Raw genomic sequence first — 12,034 nt, 5'->3', positions numbered from 1 at the left:
AAATAACTACAGAATTCCTTCTAATCTTCAAATCATACCTTCAAAATGTTACCATGTGAATACCCAGTGTAGGCCAGGGTGTGGCACATATATGAATTGATGGTGTTTAATATAGGTTTGTTTAATCTACACAGTAACCTGATATATTAGGTAACTTTGTCCCCATTTTCCAGATAAGAAAGCTGAAGCTCAGAGAAGGAACCTGCCTATGGACACTGGCAGTGTTCAGACCCTGGCCTCCCTCACTACCAGGCCATGCTTTTTCTGCCATGCCTTATTACTTTTCAGAATGGTACAATAGTTTTGGAAAGTAATTTGGCAATCTATAAAACATAGTCATAAAAATGTCCATCACCTTTAAACTAATAATTCTGTTTTTGCTTATCTGCTGAGGAAATAATTCAACATTTGGTAAAGGCTGCATGCCCCAAAATATTGAACATCTGATTGATAATATTGAAAGTTCATCAGCAACTTCAGATGTCAGTAAAAAAGAAATTAATTAAATTATGATACATATACCCAAATATTACAACTGTTAAAATGCAGCAATGTGGAAAGCATTTATGGTTTTCACTTATTATGTGAAATTACATAGGTCTTATAGCTACAGCTAGGTATTTCATTGTATTATAAAAAAAGTAAGATATGTAATACTTATGATCTAATGATGAGTGATGATTTTTTCTGTTTCTACAATTAAAAAATTAAATACCTGTGGACATTTAGATGTTGGGAAGGAGAATTAAAGTGACAATGGAACAAAAACAGGATACAGATGTTTCTGTGTATGATTGACAATTATAAAATTTAGTAGCAAAACACCTAATATCTTTTTTTAAGTTAACTTTCTTTTGACGTATAACACATACACAGAAAAGCCTCCAGATCATGAGGACAGCTCAGTGAATTTTCACTAGTGAACACACCCGTTTAACTGCCACCCAGACCAAGAAATAGAACATTACCCAGAAGCCCCCCTTATGCCTCCTCTTGGTGCGTCCCGTCCCCATCCTAGGCGTAGATTTTAAATGGCATGGAAATATACCAAAATTTTAATGCATCCCATGTTGAGCTGGCTAGAACGAGTGGTCTTTGTTTTCCGTTTTTCTCTATTTTGTAATCCCTCTTTTCCGTGATAATGAACTATACTGTATTTTATTCTGACTTCCATTTGTCCATCTATTAAGTTACCTCTTGCATTTAGTCACAAAATTCCTCCTTTTAGGACTGCCCTTTACTATTTGAATTTAGGAGTAGAACCATTGCCTTCCTTGTTCCTTCTGCAGTAGGATAAGAAGTACAGGTTGTAGAGTGGAAATAATTCTCTCACCCGCTGGTTACAGATCTTCTGTTGCAAGGCAGCCCCTTGGGCACAACATGTCAGCCTGTGCATTAGGACCCTTCCTTTTAAGCAAAGGTAAAAGCAAGCAGTGCAGTTGTTTCCCTTTCCCTGTCACGCCTGCCCACGTTTCGTATTCTTCTGCTCCACCCAGAGGGCACTGGCCTGTGCCCATCCCAGGCTCAGGCCACACTGCCGGCTTTAGCTACAGCACAATTGAGGAAACCGAGACACGCCACCCAGTTCTACCACCGGGTTCTACAATGCCTGGTTCTAGGATGACCTTAAGCCTTGGTGACGTCTCCTAATAAAGAGGCTGTTCCTCAGTGTTACCACTTTGGAGAAACTGGAGGAAAGGTCAACTCCTAAGCCAAGGAAATGGGCTCATGTAGAGAAGACTCACTCCCTCCAGATTCTCTCCCTACTCTGAGCCAACAAGAGGGCTTGAGGGGCTGGACATAGATCTGTTTTAGTATCTAAAATAGTTATTTTGTTTAGTACTTTAGATTCATAGTAAGTACTGCCATTTGTTTAAATGACAGTTGGCAAAATAAATGAGTGAAGTGTGGTGCATCTTGCCATAGAGGCTGTTTTGGGTTCCTGGTTCTTAGGCATTAAGTCATAGAACCTCTGTCAGGGTCCCCAAGACCACCCTCAGGTCTGATCATTCACTTGGAGGACTCAGGACTCAGCACATGGTTGTACCCGTGGCTGTGGTTTATTACAGCAAATAGGACACAGAGCAAAATCAGCAGAGAACAAAAGTGCATGAGACGGAGTCCAGAGGAAACCAGGCGCCAGCGTTCAAGAGTCCTCTCCCAGTGGAGTCGTATGAGATGCACTTAATTCTTCCAGCGATGAGCTGTGACAGCACGTGTGAAACACCCTCCTGGGAAGCCCATCAGAGACTCCAGGGTTTTTCTTGGTGGCTGGTTACATAGGCACCCTCTGCCTGGCATGTACCAAAATTCCAGATTTTCGGAAGGAGGGCAGGTGCAGAAACCATGTTGTTTGTACAAACAGTCCAGGCACGGTGAGCCCCTCTCATCAAGGACTGGTGGGAACCCTCCCCAAATCCAAGCTCCCCAATGCCAGCCTAGGGCACCCTGCTGGTTTCTACAGACATAGCCTCAGGCCCTTTCTGCACAGACCCTTAGGCCGGTAGAGACTTAGCAATACTCCAGCCCATCTTCAGTTTACTCGTGAGGAAACTGAGACCTGAAAGATGGTGTGACCTGCCCAAGGCTCTCAGAGTTCTGTGGGGGGCCAGCCCGGTCACAGTTCAGGCATCGTTACTCCAAAGCCAGGCTTTTGTGACTGTGTTTCATGGAAGGCGTTATGACCAGATTGGTCAGTTTCATTATTTTTAATATGCCTAAGTACAGGTAACATTAAAATTCATTAAAAAACACTCTGATGGTAGAATTGAGCTTTCTGTGCCATGATACTCTCTAAACTCAGGGTCCATCTGTTCCATGTATAATTATATTCATATAAGTGACCCAGACCATCGTTATGTAAAATCTAGCGGCCTGCTCTGTGCATTTTAGAGTACATCAGGGTACAGTTTACATGAGCAGAGCAATCACAGCATTGTAAACAGATAAAAGAGAGATGAGAAGGAAATTCAACAAACATTAACAGTGATCGCCTCTGGATGGTGTGATGATGGGTGAATCTTTTTTCTTTCTACTTTCACCCTAAATTTTATGTGATGAGTATGTAGTATTTTTAAGTGAAAAAATTATATTTAAAGAATAAACTTTAGAAGAGACTGCCCGCGCTAATCTTCAGTCCTGGGATCCCAAGCTGTGGCCCTTCGGCACTGTGGAACTGTAGAACAGACCAAGTAGACTTGGTCATCAGAGGGAATAGAAATGGGCTCAGCCCTTAGAAGGGCAGTTTGGAAATTTCTAACGGAATTCTAAGTGTATTTTCAATGACTCAGCAGTTCCACTTCCAGGAGTTTATCCCACAGACAGGCTCATTCATATGCACAAAGACACTCGGGAATATCCACTGTAACCTCGTTCCTAGTAGTCAAAGATGGACACAGCTGATCGCCCTCTGCAAGGGACTGGTTGTTACAGCACAGCCGTGTGTTAGAATAGTACGCAACAGAAAGGTTACCTCATAGGAAAGACAGTTATTTTCCATTGTTTATACTGTTTGAGTTTCCTACAGTGTGTTACTCTTAAAAGTATACGTTTTATATTATTTTTTTAAATGGTTAAGTTATCTTAAATGACCTTGGCAAAACAGAACTAACCCCAGGGCGGGTGGGAGGGAGGGGGCAGGGGAATTATATCAGAGTGTATCAGAGGACGTGAAATTTCTTGGGTGTGACAGTGGTGGTGTGATTCCATAGGGAGACGTCCTTTTTCTTAGGAGATTCGTACTGAACTCTTCAGGATTGAAGTGGCCTGATGTCTGCAGCTTACTTTCAGACTGTTCAGCAAAGTGTGCCTGTGTGAGTGTGTGTGCGCATGTGCAGTTTGTGTTGACAGAGGGAAACAGCAGAGTAGCACAATGTTGGCAATTGTTGCATCCAGGAGAAGGGCATACAAATGTTTGTTTTGCCAGTCTCTTAACCTTTTTGTAAGGTTGAGATTTTTCAAAATAAAAAGTTGGGAAAAAAGAAAAGATTTTAAAAATCAAGGAGCTAAAGACTTCTGAAAAACAAAGCAAGTACAAAGCACTCATTACAGGAATCTTACAAGAGTGACTCTTTATCACGCCACATCTTTCTAAACAGAAACGGGTCACTCTGCAGCTGCAGGTGGTTGAAGGTTTGAGCTGCACAAAATTCTGTGCAGGATGCTGGTTAGCTGGGCTGGTTCAGAACCTGGAAGCACTGGGCAGTAACCTTTCCCTTAAAGATGCATTTCAGAAGGCACATCCTTTGTCCTCTCTTTCCTCTCCAGCTCCGAGAGGAATCCATGCAACGCCTCGCTGCCGCACGACAGCAGGAGCCCAGCCAGCCTGATCGGCCAGGAGGTGATTCTTGTCTTCTTCCTCCTGCTCTTGTTGGTCTGGTTCCTGAATCGAGAATTCGAAGTCAGCTACCGCCTACACTACCACGGGGACGTGGAGGCGGACCTGCACCGCACTAAGATCCAGAGCATGAGGGACCAGGCCGACTGGCTGCTGAGAAACATCATCCCCTACCACGTGGCCGAGCAGCTGAAGGTCTCCCAGACCTACTCGAAGAACCACGACAACGGAGGAGTCATCTTCGCCAGCATCGTCAACTTCAGCGAGTTCTATGAGGAGAACTACGAGGGCGGCAAGGAGTGCTACCGGGTCCTCAACGAGCTGATCGGGGACTTCGACGAGCTCCTGAGTAAGCCGGACTACAGCAGCATCGAGAAGATCAAGACCATCGGGGCCACATACATGGCCGCGTCGGGGCTGAACGCCACACAGTGCCGTGACGGCAGCCACCCGCAGGAGCACCTGCAGATCCTGTTTGAGTTCGCCAAGGAGATGATGCGCGTGGTGGACGACTTCAACAATAACATGCTCTGGTTCAACTTCAAGCTCAGGGTGGGCTTCAACCATGGGCCCCTGACGGCAGGCGTCATTGGCACCACCAAGCTGCTGTACGACATCTGGGGAGACACGGTCAACATTGCCAGCAGGATGGACACCACGGGGGTGGAGTGCCGCATCCAGGTCAGCGAGGAAAGCTACCGCGTCCTGAGCAAGATGGGCTACGACTTCGACTACAGAGGGACGGTGAACGTCAAGGGCAAAGGCCAGATGAAGACCTACCTGTACCCCAAGTGCACGGACAACGGGATGGTGCCGCAGCACCAGCTCTCCATCTCCCCCGACATCCGAGTCCAGGTGGACGGCAGCATCGGACGCTCCCCCACGGACGAGATCACCAACCTGGTGCCTTCCGTACAGAACCCGGACCAGGTGTCCCTGGGCTCCGAGAACAACACACAGGCCAGGGACACTCACCCGTCTTCTAAGAAACCCTGGAAGGAGCCCATCAAAGCCGAAGAAAGGTGTAGGTTCAGCAAAGCCATAGAGAAAAGCGACTGTGAAGAAGCAGGGGTGGAGGAAGCCAATGAACTCACCAAGCTCAACGTCTCAAAGAGGGCGTGATGCGGCCCAGCGCCGCCCGCGGTGCTCTGTCCGTCCAGGTTCCACAGTACCTGTCCCCGGACGTGGTGTCCTGTGGTCATTGCAGCCCTAACTTCTGTGTGGATCACAGTTATTCAGGGTTCATCTTCATCCGTTTTTTTCCTCTTCCCCCTTGGTGTGACCATTTGGCAGTGTGGAGAACAAGTGCCTTCAGGGGCTGGCGCGGCCTGGAGTCCAGGGAAGGTGCGGCCAGGGTATGGCGCTGGGTGGTGGTGGACGTTAAAACAGAAGCTGTGGTTAAAATATTATTTTTATCGCTTTTTCTCACGAGACACTTTTTTTTATTTTGCTAATACAATGTTTTTGAGGTTTTTTTCTGTATACGTACTAGTGTTTTTCCAGTGACCTGACCTTTCTATGTAAACACATAGACGCACACACACTTGCATTCATGAATCTGAGATCAAGTGCCAGTAACTCACTGGGTGGGGATGCTGGGGGCGTGCAGGCTGAGGACCGTAGAGGGCCATCAGCCAGGACACCGGTGTCCCCTGACCTGCGCCTTCCAGGCCAGCCGGGCCCTCAGGGGCTGTGACTGCACCCACCGCCCCCCACACCCAGCGGCTTTAGGGCTTCTTCCTTGTGCAGGCCGAGATTCCAAATGCTTACCGGCCTCACAGCTCATGAACCCAGGCCTCAGGTATCTAAAAGCCCTTTTTCATTCTGCCCCCGCCCCAAGGGGTCTTCTAGCTGGAGCGGAGGGGCTTGTCTTGGAAGCTGACTCAACTGAGAGGAAACGCAAAATAAACATCCAAGGGTTGAATTTATTTATTTATTTATTTATCAGGAAACGTGTGTGTCTTGGGGAGGGTTGCCGGGTCATTCTGTCTGGGGAAGGGAAGTAGGCTGAGGGGGCGGAGTGTGGTCACAGAGGGCACAGCAGAAGGATGAGAAGGTGTCCGTTAGTGCTTCAGCTACTCTGGGCCGCCTCCCCCGCCAGGGGCTGAGCAGGACCCCACTGGGCACGGCCTGCACACTCTGGGTCGGGGAAGCCCTCGGCCACCACTTTTAAAGCAAAAGCCCTGCTTCTGCCCCCCACCCAGGGGGTCTGCTCACGACAGGGGTGGGATCAGAACCGGCTCGCTGTGAAGCAGTTCTGGGCAGAGCACCAGGGCCGCGGGCAGCGCTTGGCTTCCACATTTAGAAAGCTTCTCCATCCTTTCCTGTTCTCAGCCTGTGCAGGACCCATTTGTGGTGGGGTTGAGCCTGGTGAGTGGCTCCCAGCCCTATTTAAATAGAGCTCTTACCCTGTAAGTAGGGACAGAATCGTCTGGATGGAAATGAGGTATGGAACCGGGGAAGTACAGAAAACCCAAGGAAATTGCTTCTGTGCCCTTTGTTGCTAATCCTGCTTGTAATTACGTTTTGCCACACTGAGTCTGAAGTTTATGTAGGATTGAACTCAGGCCAGAGTTGCCCTGTCATAGTCATATGACACCTCATTCTTAAGGTGGCTGCAGCTCATGGGATATTTGAGGACTGGCTCCTGCTCTGTGTAAGGTCTTCTCCGATGTGCCCTGTGTATTTTCTTTTCACTGGTAAATCTCTGTGTAGATTTCACATCTGCATTAAGTCCTGTTATCACTCCTCACCAAATACGTACAGAATCTGCCCTTCCCGGCATCATGAAGTATTGATTCTGATCCCCCAGCTCCCCAGGGACATGCATGGCACGGACCCCGGCAGTACGGTTGTAGCCAGAATCTCCACGTCCAGGGAGATTTGCCTTCAGGTTTTACTGTCAGATTGTTAGTCTTCCAATGCTAGAGAAATGGAGAAAGGATGACTGTGACATTACCTCTTCTAAAGAATGTATTCTTATAAAATCCTGCAGAGATTTTATTTTTTCTGAAAAACACTACCTGATGCTCTCCTTGTCTGTCAGCCTTGTGGGCATGTCAGGGGTTCCTTCCATCAGTATTAAGACGTGTGTTGAGTGTGGGCCTCGCCCTCCGCCATCTGGCTCCAGGCTCTGCAGCCTTGGCGGCGGCTAGGGGCCTGGGTGCTTCCTGCTGTTCCCCGTGTCTCTGCTGTTCCACTCAAAACATGCTCCACAGAGTTCATCTCTGCACACGCTTCCTCCCTATCAAACTTTTTTTTTTTTTTTCCCTTCCCCTCCTGCGATTCCTGGGAAGCCAAGAGGCTGCGGATGCAGGGAGAGAGTGGTGACGTCCACCTGTCCAGTTCAACATTGTGCAAATGGAAGCCTTTGTGGACGGTTTAAATTGTCTTTAAAAAAACACCCCGAGCGAGCCTTCCTAAGCAGCCAGTACAGATGTTCTCTTTGGGCCACCAGTGACCCAGGTCCTTCCCAGCCCCTGCTTGGAAGCATACCTCAGCACAGAACCATGGAGTGCCTGCACCCGCAGCGCCAGGCCTCTGACTCGGTGGGCATTGAGCAGACGGTGGCTGAAGACAGACGGGCTTCTGAGCAGCGGGTTCAAGCGCTTCCGATTAGGTGGAGGCGTTCTTCAGAGCGGCAATACCTCCTGTGAACTTAGGGCAGGAAGCAATACTTCAGAATTGAATGTGTGTAAATAGTTGCTTTGAGTTGCAATTGCTAGTTCTTCTTGGCCTCAGGTCAGATCAAATTATATATGTATAAATATATATAAACAAACACAAATAATTGCATCCAATGCAAACAAATGCAGAGCATCAGTTATGAAACCCTCACAGAGCTTGGAGGCTGCTCACGGCTCTGTTACCCTGACTGTGCTGTGGAGACACCTGCACATTTGCACTTGACATTGAGAGCCAAAGGGCCGCGTGCTTCCCCATTATGTGGACTGTAGTGATTTGTAGTTTCCAAAGATCTGTCCGCGTTTGCATTTCTAGACTTTCGAAGTAAGCACTTTTTGGTGGTTGTTTCGAAAAATCACGTCATGCCTAGAATCTGAAAATTAAATCTGCGAGAACCAATTGTTTGCGTTCTCCATCTTTCCTTTGCTCTACCCTTTTTAAGTTGTTAATCCTAATAATTTCAAAATGCACCCACTGAAGAAATGGACATTAAAATACTCTAAAATCTCAATATTTGATGCCTGGTATTTCCTCATCGACAAGATCGTTACCACTTCCGAGATTAGGGCGCTCCTTTTTCCCTGACATTTGTGGCTGAAATTGGAAGCTTTGCGGGTCTTTTACATCGTGACCTTGAAAACAAGGCAACTAAAAACTCTTACTGTGTGTGTATGTGTGTGTGTGTTTTAAATGGACACATTTGCTACAGTGAACTTTGGTTGAGAATTATTTATTTTTACACGGAACAGAAGCAGGTTGCAGGACAAATTTTGCTTGCGACCACATCCTGATTTTTTTAGACCTTCTAAATAGTTTTTCCCGCAGTATCTTCAGCAACTGACTGAGAAGATGAAGTAAGTTTTCTGAAAAGATGTGCCTGCATAGCCTCTTCCTTACAGAGTCCTGGGGTGCCCGTATCATGGGGAAGTCACAAACCCATTTCGGAATCTGTTTAAAGTCACAGAGCGTCTTTGCCAAAAATCACACATGCCATTTTACATGTCATAGGGGCTCACAGCACCTCCAAACCTGGAGCCAAATGCTGGCTCTGCTAGGGGTTAAGCCTCTTCCCCCAGGGTTTTTCCTGCAGAGTTCAGTATTAATGTGCAACTTCAAAGCACAGGACCCTCTTGTCGACTCAGCAAAGGGGATGCAGATGTGGCCCCAGGCCTTGCTCATCAGATCAGAGGGATCCAGCTTCTAGGTGATCCTCCACTGGAGCCTGGTACCTGTGAGGACACTGCTTGTTGACGAGGGTGCTCTTTCCTCTGAGTCCGCGCTGCAGGCATTCCTAGGAACCTTCCGGAGGTAAGGGAATAGCTGTCTTTGTTGCGTTTCTCTAGTAGAAAGGACACTCCAGGGACTTTGGGGGTTTTCTCAAACAGTCTAGAAAGGCAGCCTCTAATTTTTGCAGTAAACCTCAGGACTTATCATTTATGGCTTCTCTTTCATCTATTCTTTTTTTTTTTTAATCTTTTCACTCTCATTTTAGGGAGAGTTTTAAAATAAGTGTAATGAAGAATCGACCTTACCCAAATAGAGGGCTGGCCTTTTCTCTGGTTCCTTGGGAAGTGATCTCTGAGCTCTTGGAATATCATGCCTGATAAGTGTCTCTGTTTAACTGGGGCTTTGGGCCTCCACCAGGTAGTCCAAAGGTGTCGTTTAGTGTGCTGATCACATGGTATTCAATTGACCTCTGCAGGGGCTGGAGACGAGTTGTCTACTTTTATCTAAAATCTCTTTCGCACGTGGTTGCTTTTCTCTGCTGTGGGAATCTGTCGTTGTGGCCGCCTGGGATGGATCCCAAGTACCAGGGAGAGGAAGCTAACTGGGGCAGGAGATAAGTGAGAGGAAGTGATTAAGAAAAAGTACAGAGTTGCACACCATGTAGGCGTAAACTCAAAACCTTCCCAAGTGTCTATTTTTACACTGTTCCTTTGTAAAAATTGGTTTTTAAATAACACGACTCCAAAGAGTTGTTACTGTATGTCAGAATAACTTAAGCGTGGGGAATTCTCACATCCCTTCTGGGCCTGAAAGTTGGAAAGAGAAGGAAATTACGCAATCAGGTATTGAGCAATCTGAGTGCTTCCTGAAACCTCAGTCATCAGCAGCAGCGATTCCTAACCTTTTTTTGGGCTCGCAAAGCCTTTGATAATTTGATGAAAGTTGTGGCTCCTTCATCCAGAAAAAAAAATGCACATCAAAATAAACCCACTTTGTGGGCTTCCCTGGTGGCGCAGTGGTTGAGAGTCTGCCTGCCGATGCAGGGGACATGGATTCGTGCCCCTGTCCGGGAAGATCCCACATGCCGCGGAGCAGCTAGGCCCGTGAGCCATGGCTGCTGAGCCTGCACGTCCGGAACCTGTGCTCCGCAACAGGAGAGGCCACAACAGTGAGAGGCCCACATACCGCAAAAAATAAATAAATAAAAATTTTAAAATCCACTTCATGTTCCTGGATCCAAATCCAATACCCATGATCTACAATAACAGGAGGAATGGTGATTTTTAATTATAAGTATCTGCAGGTGAGGTTTCCAAGCACTTCTGGACTCTCTATTGGAAACGTGATTAAACAGGTTAATGCTGCTTGTTTATATATGCATTTCCAATCCAATTATATTTTAGACTTTAATGTGTGAGTTACCTAAGTACATCTGAAGAGGCACTCAAAGAACTTTTCAATATAAAGACAAAGTTCATCAGATTCTTTCCCAACAGATAAATAACGATCAGACAGTGTTTTACTGAGTACCCTACTATGTGCCAAAGCTCCTTTCACTTAGGTGGTGACAGTGCTGTGATACTTGAGAATATTTGAGGAGCACCTGTGATTAGTCACTGTTTTTCCCGACGGCTCTCCTGTTAGGAATCCCACCAGGAAACAGAAGGGAATTTTGAGACATCCCTCTCCTTGCTGACATTTTTAAATGGTGGCACCTTAGTGTCATTTGTACCCCATCAGAGATGATCTTTGTGTTATGGTCTTATGGAATATTCAGTCTTTCAAGAAAGAGCAACAGATGAGGACCATTCAGGGAAAACAACTGCACCAATATTGTGTTGGTCCCTCCCTGAGAGAGGGACCACTCCACATGGTCATATATTTTATTTTTAAAACAATCCTGATGGTGACTGGGGTCCCAGCTCGAGGGTCTCAGAGCTGAGCAGAACAAGGCACTGGCTTGGACTGACGGGGCTGGTGGTGGCCTTTCAGGAACCACACCCCCAGTGAAAGGTCTCCCTGCCCCCCCACCACGCCACCACCCCCCACACCACGACCCCCCCCCCCAGAATTGCAAGAGGTTGGAGGACTAGAGCCTCTGCTGACCCCACCTCCTTCCAAGTGACCTCCAGCAGGCTGCAGTCTTCTCAGAGCTGCTCTTTCTCTGTCTTCCTCTGGGCTTTTTTTTTTTTTTTTTTTGCTGTACGCGGGCCTCTCACTGTTGTGGCCTCTCCCATTGTGGAGCACAGGCTCCGGACGCGCAGGCTCAGCGGCCATGGCTCACGGGCCCAGCCGCTCCACGGCATGTGGGATCCTCCCGAACTGGGGCACAAACCCGTGTCCCCTGCATCGGCAGGCGAACTCTCAACCACTGCGCCACCAGGGAAGCCCTCCTCTGGGCTTCTTGATCTTCTCAGCAAACAAAATTCTTGCCCTCTAGGTTGACAGGGCGAGGATTGATAGCAGAAAGGGGGAATTATTTGGACTTGTCCATGTGATTCCAGGGAAAGGAGCAGAATGGGGGTGACATGGCCTCACACGCTCCCCTTGGAGTCCCATGGCATAGACAGCCTCGCACCCAAGGCATCCGTCTCGAATCCTGCCAGGTTCCCACCCTCTGAGGTCCCCAGGTCTGGTCTCCCCATCTCATGGACGGCCACTCCTCGTCTCTACCTGCGGCCACCACCTGCATTCCACCGTCACCTTTGACCTCCCAGGTAGGTTTCAGTGCTGTGTTACCTCACTCCCAAACTTCAGGAGTACAGATAAACCTATGGCAACACGGCG

The 12,034-nt window shown here is 47.6% G+C and overlaps 1 protein-coding gene across 1 annotated transcript in view; it reads left to right on the top strand.

Annotated features, from left to right (window-relative positions):
* The window catches only part of ADCY9 (adenylate cyclase 9), a 133,537-nt gene extending 125,006 nt beyond the window's left edge, over positions 1–8,531 (top strand). Inside the window, exon 11 of the mRNA XM_032606056.1 lies at positions 4,267–8,531. Coding sequence (XP_032461947.1) covers positions 4,267–5,458 — 1,192 coding nt within the window. The 3' untranslated portion in view covers positions 5,459–8,531. The remainder of the gene's footprint in view (positions 1–4,266) is intronic.
* The last annotated feature ends 3,503 nt before the right edge of the window (positions 8,532–12,034 follow it).

Source organism: Phocoena sinus, chromosome 15, assembly GCF_008692025.1.
Source record: "Phocoena sinus isolate mPhoSin1 chromosome 15, mPhoSin1.pri, whole genome shotgun sequence".
In the NCBI taxonomy this organism is placed as follows: domain Eukaryota; kingdom Metazoa; phylum Chordata; class Mammalia; order Artiodactyla; family Phocoenidae; genus Phocoena; species Phocoena sinus.
Note: the sequence above shows the minus strand (reverse complement) of the source record. Positions and strands in the feature narration are given on the sequence as shown.